The 19,379-nt window shown below is 39.1% G+C and overlaps 2 protein-coding genes across 8 annotated transcripts in view; one reads left to right on the top strand and one right to left on the bottom strand.

Annotated features, from left to right (window-relative positions):
- Nucleotides 1–6,919, top strand: part of LOC148351449 (apoptosis-stimulating of p53 protein 1-like) — a 99,037-nt gene extending 92,118 nt beyond the window's left edge. For all 7 annotated transcript variants that reach the window (XM_088355141.1, XM_088355142.1, XM_088355140.1 and 4 more), the window contains 3 exons: nucleotides 48–214; nucleotides 1,266–1,465; nucleotides 3,388–6,919. In XM_088355141.1, the coding sequence (XP_088211267.1) occupies nucleotides 48–214; nucleotides 1,266–1,465; nucleotides 3,388–3,429 (409 nt within the window). In that variant the 3' untranslated portion in view covers nucleotides 3,430–6,919. The remainder of the gene's footprint in view (nucleotides 1–47; nucleotides 215–1,265; nucleotides 1,466–3,387) is intronic.
- LOC148351448 (serine dehydratase-like) lies at nucleotides 5,204–16,189 on the bottom strand. The gene is made up of 10 exons (XM_088354950.1): nucleotides 16,072–16,189; nucleotides 15,144–15,306; nucleotides 15,036–15,072; nucleotides 14,820–14,959; nucleotides 13,991–14,079; nucleotides 13,670–13,903; nucleotides 11,450–11,580; nucleotides 11,287–11,373; nucleotides 8,178–8,284; nucleotides 5,204–5,317 (listed from the first exon to the last, which is right to left on the bottom strand). The coding sequence occupies exons 2-10, from the start codon at nucleotides 15,288–15,290 to the stop codon at nucleotides 5,204–5,206; spliced, it is 1,086 nt and encodes a 361-aa protein (XP_088211076.1). The 5' UTR covers nucleotides 15,291–15,306; nucleotides 16,072–16,189.
- Between the last annotated feature and the right edge of the window lie 3,190 nt (nucleotides 16,190–19,379).

Here is a 19,379-nt window from a genome sequence, read left to right as displayed (position 1 = left end):
TTAAGAAGAGTCTTTTCTCTCCTTTTAACTGGTTTCTTTCTCTTCAGGACGCCCCTGCACTGTGCTGCTTCATGTAACAGCGTCCACCTCTGTAAAATGCTTGTTGAATCGGGGGCTGCCATTTTCGCCCAAACAATCAGTGATGTAGAAACAGCAGCAGACAAATGTGAAGAAATGGAGGAAGGCTTCTCTCAGTGTTCTCAGTTCCTGTATGGTAAGTACGATCGAAAATTTAAGCAAACGTAAGCCAAAATTAGCTGTTCAATCATTACATGTAATCAGTGTTAGGCGCGTTACTGTGAAAAAGTTATTACTTAGAGTTACTTCATCTATAAAGTAATTCAGAGACCCCAAGATTACTGACACCAAAAAGGAGCTCGTTGTTCTGAAAGTTCTATAAGCTGCATATAAGCCGACTCTCTAAAACCGTAAAATATCATAATATAACTATCAGCAGTAAACAATATAAAGTAAGGTTAATGAATTAAATCCATCTCTCCCACCCATACACAACTGAACAAGTAGAAATAGCCTACTGTACTTTAAGTGTTTTGTTCACAACAAAAGTCAACTGTAAAACAATATAAAGTTAGTTTTACTCTTTAGAATAAATCACAATTTCTAGTCAGACAACTGCTCAAATAGACATTAGACAAGTATTTTCAGACAAGAAAAGTAAACAGTTCAACAATATAAAGTGTGTTTAACACTGCAGTGTAAAATCAATGAATCAAACTCTCACAACCTAAAAGATTAGTCAAGTAGAAATAGGCAACTGCACTTCAAATATTTTTGGACAACAAAGTCAACAGTAAAATATAATAAGTGACTATCCAATCCCCCTATGTGATGTTATGTGCTTAATAACATACGTACTGCATTACCCATAATACCACATAGTTACTGAGCATGTTCGGTGTGTCCCCTTATGTTAACCACTGTATGTTATTGTTTACTTGTTGTGTGAATGACACGAAACACGCCTCGTCTTAATTCATCCAAAGCATTGCACCGCCTATGACCTTCGGTAATGGTAACGGCCTTGTAACGGCCTAAAAATAATAATTAGTCGATTACCTCGTTACTAAAAAATTGTTGTTACGTAAAGTTTTTATTTATAACGACGTTATACCCACCACTGTTTATCAACATGTTACAATACTCCTTACTGAGAAGAGCAATTCCTTTGTATCGCGTTAATCCCAACATTGATGTACTACACTCCAATTTGTTAACAGTTAAAAGCATTATCCTTTTTGTGGCAGGTATACAAGAGAAGTTGGGCGTGATGAACAAAGGCTTAGTCTACGCGCTGTGGGATTACACAGCCCAGCAAGCCGATGAGCTCAACTTCAGCGAAGGGGACGCACTCAGCGTGTTGCGACGTCGCGACGACACCGAAACAGAGTGGTGGTGGGCTCGACTCAACGACCGTGAAGGTTATGTTCCCAGGAACCTGCTGGGGGTACGCCATTAACTAATGACTTTGTATGGGTTTATTTGATTTGACATGTCCGGATATTTAAGGTTGTTAATGATAATCCAATCATCTGCTTGTTCAATTCAAAAATCTGGATTCAATAAGACTTCATCACAAATAAAACAAAAGCTGGGGAGAACAGTTGAGTTGAGGATTTTATTAGAATAAAACAAAGTAGAAACAGAAAAGAAAACATTCTGGGTTTTGTTAGGAATTAATATTAAAATGTATCGTTTACCAAATTGTTTGAATTAGTTATCTGACTCCATTAACCAAACACCACCTAACAATGCGCGCTCGTTTCTTTCTGGGAAAAGATGGACATGAATAGCCGACATTTTCACACGGGGGCAGATTTAATTTCTTAAACAAATTAACTAAGTGAACTCCATCAAATTAGCCGGATTTGTGTCGCTTGAGTCTTCATCGAGCCTCCTCTCTCAATTCTCCCTTGATCTTCTCCGATCTTCTCCCGGCCCACGATTTTTCCGCAAGCGGGCTCCTCCCATGGGCGTGTCAGGAAAAGGCCCCACGTGGCCCCACCGTCTCGGAGAAGAGGGACGCGATGTCTGTCCTTGTGCGTCTGGCCTCCTCCGTCAGAGTCCTGTTATCAACAGAACTAAACAAAACATTCGCATTCGAAACGGCGTGACCTGAAGCTCACTCAGTGAAAATCTTCACTGCACTCGATAAATGTAATTTGTATTTGATCGTACAAAATCCCTTATAGTCAAATGTATAAAATCCTTCAGTTTGTTAAAAAGACAACGTCCACCAAAAAAACATTGTAAAACTGGTGGGGCGGTATTTTATAAGACCTGGGAGAAGTTTGAAAGCAGATGCTATGAATTTAGTGGAAGATTACCTATCAAGCTTTTTTCAACCATGGGGTAAAAGTCACAAACCTCCATACCAGATCACTCAAAAAAGCAAGGATTTACAATGGCTGGAGGATACATCGGATAAACACAAACAGAAATAAATACTTTACTGAACTACACACATCATCAGACAGCATAACGACTAGATCAGGGATTGGGAACTTAAGGCTAATGAGTACATATGGCTCGTGGATAAAATTGTGATCATGAAAATCTCATCTATAGTGTTTCAATACGCCATATCATGCAGTAAGCTAATCATGTGTTCCAGTGGATGCATAGCTGACCAGACACTAAGGATGGGAATGTACGGTCCAGTATATAAACACCGTACTTCCTACTACAGTTTACAGTCAAGGTGTCACACCAACGGACCCAGTTTTGACTGTATGTCACTAAGAAGTACTTTATGTGGAAGCTCATTCAATTATTCCGGTCACTGTTGAGACACTTTATGACGAAAACCCACACAAAAACTGTAAACAGCCAGAAGAAAACAGCCAAGCACATAGAGCAATTTCAGTGGGTGAGCAGTAGGGTTGGGTGGAGCCATGGACGCAGCAAATTTTTCTCTGTTTTGCGCCGTCAGTATCCCTGTTGTGTCTCTGTTGCAGTATTTTGTAACATTTTTACAAAATAACTCTGCTTGCACCTGGTTTAGTAACCAATATTTATGAAAAAAATGAAGGTTGAAAAAAAAAGTCCAAATATTTTGCTATCATGGCTCTTTGGGTCACAAAGGTTCCCGACACCTGAACTAGATGAATAATATGATGATGAAATAATAAAATGGATAAAAGTGGAAAACTGCACTAGTGTCACAGGCATTAGCCAAAAAAGCCTCAACTGAAGGACATATAGGTACAGGTGTCCGCAAACAAGTCCCAGACACTGCATGGTATCAGCCTTTGACAGGCCCCTATTTTTTAACAGCTGAGTGTTGTATCATGTATATTTTTTCAATCTCTACGTTTGATTTCCAATTTAAATATGATGATGCACTCTTCACTTTCTCTTTCTTTCTAGCTATATCCAAGGATAAAACCCAGACAACGCTCACTGGCCTAAACCTCCCATCCACAATCCGTGCACAGAAGAGAGATGCATCACTTCTCATTGCAGCTAAAGATGTGGAATAGACCGGATGCAGAGTGAAACTCAAGACAAATTACTTTAAAAGGTTGTACTCTCACAAAAGAAGAAAAAAAAACCTGGTTTAAAGTTCAATGGAATTGAATCGACAACTGTCCTGGTGTAGTCCCTGTTATACTTCAAAAACAATCAAAAAGGATTCAGCTACAGCAGAATAGAAAAGGCTCTCTGAACAATAACAGATTATTTGTGTTTTGTTATTTTAAAATAACTATTTTTGTATATCTTTCTTCAGAATACCAAAACCATTTGGCTCCTGCAATTTTAATCTGAGCTGCATAGTAGTATGTTGTCTTTGACTTAGAGTGAAGTATTTCATAGAGTAATAAAAAAATCCAAGTACTTGGCAAAGCTTCAAATTACCACCCCTGATGTTATGGGATATCTTAGTTCATATTTTTGTCATTGCCGAATGCTTTTATTTTCAGATTTTCATGTTAACAGTAATAGCATTTTTGTTTTGGATTAAGAAATAAATAGTTTTAGCATTTCTGTGGGCCATTACCAGTTACCTCATATTGACAAAGGATGATGCCAAACATTCACTCTATAAATGAGATCAAATTATCAAGGAGCAACACTTATTTATTAATTCCCAGTTCATTTATTTGACGATGATTTACTAATTTTGTCAAACACAAAGTAAAGTCATGTTTATTTGTATAGCCCTTAATCAAGGTGTCTCAAAGGGCTGCACAGACCACAGATTATTGCAAACCACAGACTATTATTACACCATCCCCTGATCTAAAACCTTCACGGGGGCAAGGAAAAACTCAAAAACCTCAACATGAGGAAAGTGAAGAAACGTCGAGAAGGGACCGCACATGAGGTAATCCCCCTTTCAGGATGACCAGGCTGCGATGGATGTTGCAATAACAAATAATACACAGATATTGTCAACATAAAATATAGGTTATTCATAGATAGAATAAAAGTGTGTTTTAAGCCTAGATTTAAACAGTTCCACTGAGGTTGCAGATCCGATCTCAGGGGGAAGAGCATTCCACAGCACTGGGGCCCGAATGGAGAACGCTCTCGAACCTGCGGATCTCTTCTTGGCTGTTGGGATCACTAGTAGACCAGCATTTTCAGAGCGAAGGCTCCAAACCGGAACATAGGGCAAAATTAAATCTGAAAAATATGAGGGAGCAGGCCCATGCATAATTTTGTATAATACCAAAAGCACCTTAAAATCACATCTTAAGCTAACAATGCAGGTTAGCTAAAATCGGGTAATGTGATAAAACTTTCTGGTCTTAGTTAAAAGCCTCGCTTTTAGCATTTTGTACCAGCTGAAGGCTCTTGATTTTGGACTTCGGGAGACCGGAGAGTAGTGCATTACTGTAATCGAGACGGGATGTAACAATCGCATTAATTATAATCTGAGACTGAGACAAACACAAAATGATTGATGAAAATAAAACTACATTTATTCAAACTAATGTCAATAATCAAATATTTCAACATGATGGACATCGGAATGTGAGGGATACTTTGGTGTTGGAAAAAGTGGTGGGTGTATTGTGGAAGGTAAAAGCTAATCAGACAGATATTTTCTATGAGGTGTTTTAATGCTTTTGAATCGCAGCACCAATTGGCAGTTATGTTTTTTTTTGTGGTTGCACAAAAGTACTTCATCTTGGAGAGAAAGAGGGAGAGAGATGTTCTGTGTTTCAAGTCAGTTGGTTCAGATCCAAGGCTCAGCTCCTTCTTCATCACATTGGATCGATACAGGGTCCACACGACAGCAGTCGCTGCACCGATCAGTCTGTCGATCTTCCGTTCCATGCTGACCCTCGTTCTTGAACAAAACCCTGAGATACTTGAAATACTGGGGAAGAATCTCATCCCTGACCCAGGAAGAGAACGGCACTCTTTTTGCTGTGTGGAGAGCTGGTCATTTGTTCCACAGCCTGGACGATAAACCACACTGCTCCTCTTGAATCAAATATTGGACTTTTCATCCCCAGTACCCGCGAATAAACCTTCCCAGGGAAGCTGAGAAGTGTGATTCCCCTGTGTTTAGAACACTCTCCAGTCTCCCTTCTTGAAAAGGGGGCTCACCAACCCAGTCTTTAAATCCAAAAGATACTGTCCTCGATGTCCACAACATCCAGAGCCCTAATAAACTACGGGCGGATCTCATTTCATCGCTGGGGCCTTGCTACAGAGGAGCTTTTAAACCATCCCAGTGACTTCAAGAAAAATCTAAATGTGAAGATTTGGGACTACTTTAAAGAAAGATGGATTGAGTAGACAATCATGGGACAAAGAGGGAGTTGGGGAAAGAGGTTTGTGTGGCAGGTCTTGAAACAGGTGAACGAGGAAGGAATTAAAGAAGGAGGTCATGGGGGAGTAAGCTTGACGTTGGAGCAAGTGAAAGTCTTCAGGAATCAAAGGGTTCAGCAAAGTGAAGTGGGAGCCCAGGGTATTTATAGTGGAGGTGGCTGAATGTCTAATAGCAAACACTTGGGAAGTAGAAACGTGAGGGGGAGGGGAATATGGGGTAAAGCCGCGGTCTGTTGGAGAAAAAAGGGACTGCAGGGACCAAACCATGACAAAGACAAAGCGTTCTGTCCAGATGGGGGGATTGATACTCTCAAAATCAGTTTTAGTTCCTTTTTTTTAGACATTGTTTCCGTAAATTGAGCTGGTACTTCTACAATCCCAGGGGCCCGAGTCCTTCATTTTGGCAACCTGGGTGGTTTTGGGTGGTTGTGCGTTCAAGGCATCACTCTACACCTCCCCTAATGTCTTCTGAAAATAAAAACAGCAATGACAAAAATATGTAAGACATGACATGACAAATTCTATCAAATAGCCGAAACATTTCTGTTCCTATTTGTGTTTAATTTCTCCTACATTTTCAAATGTAGTTGCCAAATGTTCCTAATGTTACATTGATGGGCAACTTTTTCTACTCTCAAATGTATTACGTGCTTAGTATTAGCAATAGCTTTATAATAGAGAACTCTCACCATTAAGGCAACAGCTCATAAACAGAACCTGTTAAGATTCAGACCATTAAGCTCAGCAATGAAGGTGGATAGGCCATCCAGTCTTCACATGTGCCTCTTATGTAATGTGATTTGATAATAGTATATAATTAAATTATCATATTGTGACAAAAACTACACCCGTGTACATATTTTTCTATATTTTTTTGGGAGAGTGAAATACACCAAATCTATTTTTTCGAGGCATATAAAATGTAGGCAGTGTGGTTTGTTTTAAAAATATATATTTTATCAATTATTATCACAACACCTAATAGTATTAGGAGACGCTAGTGTCAAGAATGTAGTGTATTGCTTGTGCGACACCATGTACTTTTCAAATTGTACAGTGAACAATTTCCTGTTGTGTATAAAGCTAAATAAAACATGACTTATCACAGAAATAAGGTGTTTTGTGATTTCTTTTAATATGTGACAACAAGCTAAAACTGCACACTTGTAAGAAAAACACAAAACCCTAAACAGAATGCATCGTTAAAGGGACAGTGTGTCATATTTGAACACTAGATGTCCCTGTATTGTTAAAAAGCACAAGGAAGAATACAAACTACAGAGAATCAGAGTGACCCAACGCACCATTTCAATTTTCACTTGTTGCCTGGAAAAGTGGGTTAAGGAAAAGGAAAAAAGTGGGAAAAGAAAGTTAAAAAAGGAAAGTACGAAAAAACAAAAAGAAAAAACAGAAGAAAAAGGAAAATTTAAAAAATTAAAAGAAAGAAGAAAAGGAAAATGGGAAAAAGCAAAGCAATATGAAAATGAAGAAAACGAAAAGAGCAAGAAAACAGGGTGAGTATAAGAAAAAGGAAAAATAAAAAAAGAGGAAAAAAGTTTAAAAAAAATGAAGTAAAAAAAGAAAGAAAGAAGCAGAAAGGAGCAAGAGGAAAATAGAAAATGACAAAAAGAAACAAACAAAAGAGAGAAAATTATTGTTATACATCTCAAATTTTTAATTACGCTTTCTTTACCACTAGGAGGTGCTTACTATCCGTTAAAATGGATGTCAGTTATAACTTTTGTTCTAATATCAACAACAACGTTAATTATTGCTTGCGCAACACAGATATTTTTTTTTCCCCTTTTTCAGGTAGTACTTTACTATTTCATCTTTCTTGTTTCTTGAAACATTATAATTGGGTAAATCATTTTTAATTTTTGACTGACGTGAAAGATGTTTTGTGAAAATGCTGCATTAGATTGACAATTGGTGAATATTATAATTTATTGTCTACAAAAAAATATAATTTTTTAGTTATTTTTGGACAGATTTTGTACACATTATTGGGTTTTTGTCAACTGGAGTTACTAAAACCTTGATTAAAAATGGCTCACTAAGTTTATATTCAGTTTGAGTTCACTTTGAATTTAGTTTGAAGTCATCCAACCAACAGTCATGCAGGTTTTTTGAGCGTGGGAGGAAACCGGAGTGCCCAGGGACAACCCATTCATGCGTGAGGAGAATATGCAAACTCCACAAAGGGTGGCTGGTAGCTGGAATTGAACCCAGTGCCTCTAGTGAGGCAGACGTTGAGAACAAACCGCCAATGAAGACATGACATGCTGAAGTAGAATTACTTGCTTGATGAAGTTTTGCTTTAAAACTAGGATGTGCTTTATACTCACTCCCTTAGTGTTTTGTTCAATCACCTCTAGCCTCTCCAGTTTACGTTTCAGAGTGGAGAGTTGCTGCGCATCAATGTTGCTGCCCCCGCACACGATGATAAGCAAAGGGGCCAAGACAGCCGGCAGACGACCTCAAAGAAAGCAAAAGTCATTAGAGCTCAGCAGCTGTACACTGTAAGGTTTCAACATTTATTAAACGAAATCTGACTCCGAAGACACTTCACGTGTCTAAACCCTTACAGTTGGAGCATATTCAAAAGCCGGAGAAATTTAATCAGCCGTACGACAAATATAGTCCACATATCAATTTATTTAGCCGAATCAAAGAGTTGAACAAATTGGTCTTTCTGCCTGTGCCAAAATTACAATTGTGTGTAGAGAAATACGACAGGGGCTTCCAGGGTTGCCCACTTTTATAACACATGTTCATGCCCCATGACCAAGCTGTGGATGCAAATTTCCCAGTAGTCCTTTGAAGCTTGGGAGAAGGGTGATAGGTCATCGCCCTTGCCCCCAGGCGAGGCGATAAGTCATTGTTATCTGCACAGACGGAAACCACATACACATTCCAAAGGAAATCCGGTTTACGATACCCTTCTGAAGAGTTGCACTCAAGGCCTAGGTCAAACTTAGGACAAGTATTTTTGAGTATAAATGGAATAAAACAGTGTATAAAATGGTATATAACTTCAACACCAACTACAACCTTAAACTACCTCAATTGTGCAGTTTAACCACAAATAGAACACATTTACAAAAACAAAATAAACATCAAAACCCCAAAAACTTCAAGTCCTAATATTTCCTTTAACGCTTAATGAGCTGCATTTTTAAAAGGGACAGTGTGTATTATTTGACCACTACACACAGCTGTATTGTGTAGTGCAACCAAAAACGGGCGCTACAATCACAGAGACTAATAGTGACTAAACCGCACTATTTTTTGCCTTTCACGATGTATTTTGTTATTGGGGCTATCCTTAGCAGCAAAATGGCAGACAATCAGGCTATCTATAAGTGAGCCTCATGTTATGTCAAACAAATTTCTCGACCTCGTTTGTACATTTTTGCTCATATTTTAAATCAATATTGTTTTGTTTTAAAAGGCGTTAAAACATTTTACAACCAGGTGGTGCTAAAAAAACACACAATGCCCCTTGAATTAAATCCAAAACACTTCACTTCAGTAGCTTTGTCTTCAATATTATAATGATATAATAATGATATTATATACATAATGGTGGTTGCCAACTCACATTTTCAGCGAAATATCGCCATCTACTGTTAATGAGTTTAAATGACCCGCAGTTATTTATTTCTTAGCTTTATTTTTTCCAAGGCAAACGGGTCTGCGACCTATTATTGGGTCTCGACCCACCACTTAAGAAACACTGGTCTAGTGAACCTAATTAAATCTACTTAAGAAAGAAATTTATTGAAATATAATCAGATAAACAAAGCAATACCTACACATTTTCTTATGGCTCTGTCAGTAATCTTGAATTTTCAACAGGCACAAAAAAAAGACACTCCCTATAACAGGAATATTAAATGAAAGAAACCGTTAATGCTAGTTGCTAATATTGTCTTAATTGCAGGTAACAACCCCTTAAGCTAGTGAGAGAGTTTGCGATGTCAGCTGCTAAAGCATAGCTAGTCATTAATGGTGTCCTAGTCGACTCCTGAAGCAATATTAGATGATACAAATACTAAAGATAACAGCGAAAAGCTAAAATTAAATATGGTCTTACGAGATTCTGAATATTTGTCAAATTCAGAATAAAAATAGGCGAGTTAGCTTTATTTTTGCAGTGTATTATTTTTGTTCAGGGGCAATCAGTCGTCCATAGTCTCTATTTTAGAGAAAGCGAGCCAATTGCCTACCAAGAAAAAAATAACACTTTCTTTATTATTTGCGCAACTGAAAAATATTTTTTAAATAGAATTGGTTGGAAATAATAGATAGCAACAATCTCTTAACTTTCTTAATGGAAGGGTATCGTACAGTAAAAAGAATGCTCAATGATTCCTGGTGTATGATACAGTAATGTAACAAGATCATCTTAGGTTTCTCGGGGCCAATACCGATACCGATTATGAGTATTATGAGGAGGACGATAACCGATATTTAAAGACCATATTTGTTTGTTGTAAAAGCTTAAAAAATGACATATGACCTAATTAATAAAGAACAAAAGAAAGAACATTTGTTATAAATTTAAATGAAGCTTTAGTAGCGTTCTGAAATATTTTAAAGTAAATCAATTAGTATGTCAACACAACTAACATGACTAAGCTTTTACTTAAACCAAAAACAAAAGTGCAGGAATTGTAATAAGGCTTAGCGGCAACTTGTATAAAGGTACATACAAACTTAAATAGCTGCCATTTTTTTGTAAATAAATAAATACAAATTTCAATTCAACCAATCAACTTAAAACAAAAAGTGTATGGAAATTTCAACAAAGCTGGTGAATGGAAAAGTGTGGGCCTCTCTTGTTTTAGAGCCGGATTGACGAACTAATGTTATGGTATGAGAACTAATTACTTTAACTTTAGCGTGCTTTTTCTGCTCTCTCTCAAGCACACTCACCTGATTGACATACTAATGTTACGATAAGAGGTTATAAATCAGTCTCCACTTAAACGTTCCTCTCTAAACTAAGTTAACTACACTTTTTTACGCTTCTAATCTCAAACATGCTTTACATCACCGACACAGAGATGTCCGGGCGAGTTATCAGAGCCGTTGCTCTAAAGTTCCTGCTTTAGTGGCTCCGCCCCGGGTTGCTTATCCAATCAGAAAGCGCAGGGTGCGCAGTGGGGAGGCGAGGGTGCAAAGTGGAGGGAAGAGGTTTTGTAGGAGAAAAAGAGATAGTTTCAGACGGCTGCATCTGTGACCTAATAATAATCAAAAAACTAAATAAAAAAACAATGCAGATATCCGCCAAATTCCCAGATATCGGTGCCAATAATCCGCCAGCCCAATAATTGGTCGACCTCTAGTAGAAATGCTTGTCATGGGCCGTTTCCAGCCCTTGAGCCTCGACTTTGACATAGGGGAGCCAATGAAATCTATAAATGCAACATGTGTATGATATCTACATCAAATTCTAAGCAAGAGGACTCTTACCTTCAGCCTGTAAGCGGTGCACAACTCCGCTGTAGATGGCTGCAAGAGTCGCTCCACATGCCATTTCCACCAGTACACGCTCTTCATCTAAGAAAAGCGAACAACACAGGTCTTGTCATCGACCTCACAAGAACATTTGAATGGCCTTAAATAGGAAGCTCACCCAGGAATGTCTCAATAGCGTGAAGCGCCTGCTGGTCACTCACCACTTCAGAAATGATGGTGACCTCCTTGCTCTTACTGTATTCAAACGCTTTAGTACAGACGGTCTTTGCTCCAAGACTTTTGGCTTCACTGGGGAGTCATAAAAAAAAAGGGGGGGGGGGGATTTCAACTCAGCTGATCAGGGAGGACTCATCTCCTACGAGAATTTATCTAAGTAAAAATATTGGATACAATGTGAACAATTACTGTATATCGCCTTTAAGAATATCAACATATCTGTTCTTTAGTTGATGCAAAGATGGGTTGATGCGGTCATTGAACATGTCCAGGTCAGTAGCGCAAGAACACAACCGAGGTAATCATTTTTTGCTTTGATCCTACTCTGTAAAAACCTTGAGGAAAAAAGTAACCCAATTTGGGTCAAGAAAAATGTACTGGTTAGGTTAATATGACCCAAAGTCCTCGGTAGTTTTAAAGGTAAGATAAATTCTTAAATCTTATAAAATAGTGACTGTTTTTATTTTCGGGAATAATGCGTTTTGAAGACTGTCTCGTCTTTGAATTCCTGAGCTGTGACGTCATGTGAGGAACAAAGGTATACATGGGAGCCAGTCATCATATCGGTAAATGTGCTTTGGTGCCCACAAATTTTTGAGGATATCAATTCCACGGCTGTAAAGTACTAATCGCCTCTAAGGAGTTGCATCTCCAACCTAAAGGACGATAAGAACACTGACTTGCGGCGGAACGTCCTGTGCGGCAACATCTCCGCACAGAGCATCGCTTCCATGACTGCTGAGGTCTCCTTGCCAGGCCAACTGCTGCATGTTACATTTCGATTTAATTTATTGGTCCCCTTATGGAAATTCACTTCCACGGACTACACAAAAAAACAGCAAATTAACAAACATACATGACAGTGGGACATTGATTGGATGGGTCCGCGGAGCCTGTTGCTTAAAAGGTAATGGCAGAGAAGATCACGCTTTTTCCTTCCTAAATCCTATTGTTTTGTATCTGCGCCCTGATGGTAGCGGTATCCAGTTTTGGTGTTGTGGGCGAATGACATCCTGGACTTTTGTGTTATGACTATTGTGGTTTTTGAGTTTTTTTCCCTCCGTCATGTAGGTTTTAGATCAGATTGTGTAATAATAGCCTGTAGTTTGCAATAGTCTGTTGTCTCTGCAGCCTTTTGAAACTCCTTGTGATTAAGCGCTATACAAATAAACATGACTTGACTTGAGTATGTGGCAATTTGTCAAAGATGTTATTAGATTTTCAAGCAATGTTTTGTTAGTTTTTGTGGAGAATGCCTAGGAGTGTTGTCGCAAGTGGCAGCAGTAAGTGGTGCAACAAAGTTCAAGCAGCCAAAAAGGTCTCTAGGCAAGCAAACACAACGAAGCCACTAACAGGGGCTAACGGAGACTGATCAAGGAAAGGCCGGCTGTCCAAAAATCAGGCAGTGAGCAGTCAGGCTAACCGGGAGACGACAACTAAAAATGTCTACAGCAACAAATGCGAAGCCTGCCAGGAATAAGGCGAGGGACACGGCAAAACCAGCGCTAACGCCAAGCTAGCTGGCCAAACAACACACTGTGTTCAGCCAACAATTGCCAACCGGGAGCAAACAAAACAGGAAGTCCTCGGCAGCCCTGATGCTAACCGGGAGCTAGCTGCATGGAACTATAGCAACTGCAACACATTCTGCAAAAAACACAAACAAAAAGCCACAATTGACTACCTAAAAGGAGAAGGCCAATAAGGGGCGCTGTAATGGCAGCAGGTAAACTTAATTATGTAGCTTTTGCAGGTCGGAGGATGCAAATCTCGCAAAACAGTCATGAGACCCCCACCGCCAGGGTTAGCAAAGTTCCAATTGCTTGAAGCAGAAATGAGCCGTATGTAATCACTGTTCACTACAATCATTGATTGTTTCAGAGATGCTTCACATGTTGTCTTAATTGTTTCAAACTTTATGAAAGTGTCGTGTTCCTTGAATGACGTCAAAGCCCTACAGCAGATGGGTCAACTTTAAGATTACATGTCTCAGATCCCACAAGCATGGAATATAATATATTTGCAAAATTGTGGGGAGGAACACTACATGTTCTGTGCCTAATTGAAACAAAAATGTGTTGTTTGGGAATACCTTTAAACTTTTCAATTTTGATTTTGAAGATTTTTTGATAATTCAACAGGGCTAGAAAATTAATTCAACCTGGTGATGTCATCCAAGGTAATGATCCTTCCAGCCTTAAGTGAAGCATTGAGGCAGTCTGCACCAACGGTTTCCATGGCGATGACAGGCACGTCTACCCAGCCCGCCTCCTTCAGGCCCTGGACGACCCCGCAGAGAAGCCCCCCTCCACCCACAGATAGCAGCACTGCTCCGGGCTTGACATTTGGACCCAGACTGGCTGCAGCCTCTGCGATCACACTCGAGTGCCCCTTCCTTTGTGCGGGCAGGACAAAGAACATTTGTAAAATACGAATTTGGAGGCTCTGGGCAGTGACGTTTGAAATAGTGATGACTATCTACCATATCAAGGGATGATCAAATGGAGACACATAGGATAGTCCTTCTGTCTGGACTAGCCTGAGAGCCTCGGCGTTTGCCTCATCCCAAACCTGTGGTTGTTTAGGGATTTCGTAGATTATCATATCAAGGGGCACAAACAACTTCTTGAGATCTAAACTGATATGAAAAAAGCATTACTTCGCAATATATTTTAAGCAGGGATTTGTTTAATAATGTGCTCAAATTTTATTCCATGCCGTTTTAAAAAAAGAGTGATTCGGTTGTCACAACTTTAAAAAATGAGTTTGCTTAAAACGCCAAAAACTAAATAATACAAAAATGTACTTACTCCCAAACAATAAAGGGCTAGGCTAATAAAAATTGTTTTTTTGGGGTTTGAAATCACATCCAGAATCTATTCTATGCAGAAAAGTGTTAAAAGTCCACATTTTTTTAGTTCTGTGCTGTTTCAAAACAATGTGATTTGGCTGTCATAGTCATCAAAAAATAGGCTTCCCGCAGGTTGTAAAGACAGAAAACGCAATCATTTAAAAACACCTCCCAAACTATAAAGCCTAGATTAATAAAACTTGCTGTTCTGGGTTGAAAATCGCGTCCAGAATCTATGCCGTTTTAAAAGAGGTGACTCGGCTGTCAAAACAGTCGGAAATGAGCTTCCCATGGACTGGAAATGCCCAAAACACAATAATATAAAACGCCCCTATCCCCCAAAACACCTGGGCTAGATTCATAAAACGTACTGTCCTGGGTTGAAAATCACATCCATTAATAACAGAAAATTGTTGAAATAGGTGCACATTTTATAGAATGGGAAAAGAAAAACCATTACTTTGCCTACAATCTTGACGGTAGCACCTTGAGCCTCGAGTCTCTCAGCAACAAATTGAGGTGTTGAGGATGGAATTATAATAGTGGCTGGCACCCCCATTTTACGGGTAACGTAGGCAGCTGCCATTCCAGCATTGCCACCTGAAATCAATTGTCACGTGACTCCTCAACAATTCGACCGATCCAAACATTAAAAATATGAAAAAGAAAAGATAACCTGAGGAGCAGACAAAGCCTTTTGATTGTGATGTCAGCTGTATAAAGGGGCACACAAATATAAAACGGTGTTTCTGTGATCATGATCTATGTCTTACTTCATTTATACCTGCTGGCACAGGTGCCCAATCCCGCGGATCTTGAAGGAACCAGAAGGTTGGCAATTTTCCATTTTCAGATACACTCTGGTACCCACACGTTTGGACATGGCGACACTTTCGAGCAAGGGTGTGTTTATGTGAAAATGTTCGTTCATGATGTGACAGCTTGTGCTGAATAGAAAGAAAATGGGATTTTCAAATCAATACATATCTGTCATTCGCTTTGACGTTTAATTAAATGTGCAGTACAAATTTTGAAACTTTGTTGCTCTCTGCTGCCATCTCCTGGCTTAGTCATGATAGCAGCCTCATTCAGCTCATGTATTAGGTATGCGCATTTTATTAGACCCGCTCGAATTAACTGTGCCATCAATTCACTAGTCCGGCCCCCGTGACAGTGAGTTTTCTACCATGTGGCCCCTGAGCAAAAATAATCTTAACACACCTACACGAGAGCAACAGTTTTATTAAAAATACATTTTTTTTGTTATGATGGACGGCTGTTTGAATACAAATGAATACTTAAAAAAGTATTTCATTAAAAGCAATGATATATTATAAAAAAAATTAAACACCAACACATCTGATGTGACACATAAATTCGCCGTAAAATCAGATTTTCAAAATTGAAGCAACGCTGCATTAAATAACGATGCATTTAATAATGGCAGATTTATCAAACAATTACTTTAAATACTCCTATAATGAACCGTGCGGTGATAATTGAAAAATACACAAACAAAAACAAATATTTAAAAATAGTTCAAGCGACATCATGCAACTTTAATAGACGTGTCATCAAAAATGGCATTCAAGTGAGGAAACCCAATCAAAATAATTGAAATGTAAAAACAGTCTACGAGGACTTCTTGTGGGTGGACAGAACTAAATAAAGGTACAAGTTACAAAAATATATATATTATGTAAAATGCTGACCTTTTGCTGTTGTTTTCTTCTGTCAAAGGAAAGAAGACTTTGATCCGTAAACAAATTTTGACTTCCGGTCTAAAGAGTGCATGCGCAAATGACAAAACGGTGTCAAAAGCGTTAATAATTCGAATTCAGCACCATGATGGAATATGGTTCTTTTAGGAGAGACGGCTCATTCGGCTGAGCTCACAGAAAATAACCGCCTCTTTCGCCTCCCAAGCGGCATTTATTTAACATGAAATAAGGCTCACCTAGAAGGAGCTGACATCATTGTTGACCTAAAACCTGTCTTTTTTTTTATTGTGTTTAAAACTTTTTATTCTTTGTTCCTTTTTTAAATTTATTGTTTTTCTTTTCTTTCTTTCTCTTTCTTTCTTTCTTTCTTTTTTGATCATGAATGTTCAAAAAGAAAACCTTAAAGGTGGGGTGAGGCATTTTAAAACGTGAGGCTGCAATCATTACTTTGAGCCAGAAGATAGCAGCAGAGTAACATATTGTGTGTCTGTATTTCTTAGACATGCTCGGATAAACACTTCTTTTTTCATCTATTTGGGGGTTTGTTCCTACCTGAACAGGGCTGATAAAAGTAACAACATAACATGCAGATAGGCAGATCCAAATCACATTGGCTTTGTTGACCAATCGCCCCTGGCTGGGGTTGTAAGGGAAAACATTCCTGTTATCTTTTAATGCATCATGCACACGTGACATGCAATACATGCCAAAGCACTCAATCCTGGACCAGAAACATTTGTTGCTGCCGTTCAGTTAACAGCCAAATGCGTTAACTAATTCTTGACTTAGTACTAATGGGAGTGCTTAAAAAAAGTGAACTAAATCCTCTAAGCGTCCTCCACTAATGTTGAAAGCACAGCAAAATTTCTGATTTAAAGAATATAGCTTTTGTAGAGCAATTGTCCCTTAGAGAGGTCAAACCACGAAGATTTCAATTGATAGCCGAATACGCCAACCACTTATGCCACAATATCTTGTTTTAGAATTCATATGAGTGCTTTAAAACACTATGAACTATGTCTTTTGCGTAGGAGTCGGATTTGGGCACAACACCGGCTCGGGAGCTTTTATACCCGTGGTCCACACGAGAAAATGACGCGGAAATGACGCGATGAGGAAGCGGAACAGTCGCCGGCGTCTGTTTTGCGGGCATACCACCGATGAACAGCGGGTTGGCCAATTTTGCGCATTTTCCATCGCGGGCAACCACGGGCAAAAAAAAACAGCAAAATTTTACCCGCGATACAGACGCAAACAGCTGTGTGACCGGGCCCTTAGTCATCCCTGGGTGGGCTTGAGCTATAATCAGTTGAGATTTAGGCATGCCAACCAATTGCCCCACAAAAACTAGTCTAAGAATTAAAAAGCTGTTTGTGTTACAACAGTATTTCTGATCCAAACCACATTAGCTTTGTTGATCAATTGTCCCTGGGTGGGTTGTAATGGGACTTAAAAAAAAATTACATAAACCTAATGCACTAAATCCTTAAAGGCATAATAAACTCAAAGAAAGAGAAAGGCAATATGTCTGATCTCAAGCACATTAGCGTGTATGAACACATGTGACTGGGTGGGGTTGAACCACCAAACTCATAAAGCCTGGCGTTAAACATTTTCGCCACAGAAATTTGTCTCCATACATTTCTGTTATAACTATGAGGCATTTAAAACACTCATAAACCGAATCATCAATGTCATGATTAACTGAAGTTGAGAGCAAAACAACACACATGACCGAAAGCACATGAACATTTTTAAATTGCTCATTCCTGGGTGGGATTGAACCACCAACCTTTCAGTTAACAGCCGAACGCGCTAACCGATTGAGGGACATGTCCTGTCATGTATAGGGGTGCCTTCAAACAATCGTGAACTGAATCCTCAACCTTGGCGACGACAAAAGTTAAAAGAAAGGCCATAGATCTGATTCAAAGCCCATTGGCATTATCAACCACTTGTCTCTGGGTGTGATTAAACCACCAAACATTTGGTTAATACCCTAACACGCTAATCAATTGCACCACAGACACTTGTCTCAAAGATTTTAGGAGTGCCTTCAAACACTCGAGAACTGAATCCTTAAACTCCCTGACAATCAAAGTTAAAAGAAAGGCAAGATTCTATTTAAAGCACACTGGCACTATCAATCACTATTCATTGGGTGAGATTGAACCAATGACCATTCAGCTAAAAGCTAAGCAGTTAACCAATTGCGCCACTAAAACGTACCTTGTTGGAAATAAGGGGGTCCTTCAAACAATCGTGAACTGAATCCTCAAATACGTGGGGACTTGAGTTAAAACAAAGGCAATTTATATGATCTAGAGCACAGTGGCATTTTCAATCGCCTGCCCTGAGTGGGATTGAACCACCAATCTTAGAGCTAAGAGCAGAACTAACTGATTGCGCCTCAGAGACTTGACTTATTAGATTAAAAGTGCCTTCAAACATTCATAAACTGAATCTTCATACACGTTGGGGACTTAAGTTAAAAGGAAAGCAATACATCTCAACTACAGCACAGTCGCATTTTCAACGACTTATCCTCGGCTAGCGTTGAACCACCAACCTTTCTATTAACAGCTGAACACGCTAACTGTTCGCGCCACAGAGCCTTGTCCTGGTGAAAATAGGGGTGCCGTCAAACAAACTTGAACTGAATCCTTAAATGCGTTGGGGACTTAAATTAAGAGAAAGGCAATTCATATGATCTAGAGCACAGTGGTATCTTAATCACTCGTCCCTGGGTAGGATAGAATCACCAACCTTTCCATTATCAGCCAAACACGCTAACCAATTGCGCCACAGAGACAAGAAGGGAATCATGCTTCCTAAACACCAGGTAAAATTTTAGAACTTTGTGAAGAACTCGTGTAAAATCTCTGATACTAAGGTTATTTCTGAGCTGTGGACATGGAGACAAATTGTGACAAACAAAAAATGAACTAGGGTTTTCTCTCCCCCAGCCCTCAAATATACATACCAACGATTTGGCAGCTTAAATTAAATGCAATACATCTAATATAGAGGACAATGGTCATTTCAACCACTTGTCCCTGGGTGGTATTGAACCACCAACCTCTCAGTTAAGAGGCAAATGCACTAACCTCTTCCGCCACAGAGACTTGGCTTTATATGTATAGGGGTGCCTTTAAACAATCGTGAACTGAATCCTCAATCGCAGCGGTGACTTAATTTAGAGCACAGTGGCATTTAAAATTGCTCCACCCTGGGTGGTATTGAACCACCAACCTTTCAGGTAACAGCCAAACCAACCGATTGCACCACAGAGACTTTTC

The sequence above is a fragment of the Urocampus carinirostris genome, chromosome 15 (genome assembly GCF_059441175.1).
Source record: "Urocampus carinirostris isolate Australia breed hairy pipefish chromosome 15, RoL_Ucar_1.0, whole genome shotgun sequence".
NCBI classification, from domain to species: domain Eukaryota; kingdom Metazoa; phylum Chordata; class Actinopteri; order Syngnathiformes; family Syngnathidae; genus Urocampus; species Urocampus carinirostris.
Note: the sequence above shows the minus strand (reverse complement) of the source record. Positions and strands in the feature narration are given on the sequence as shown.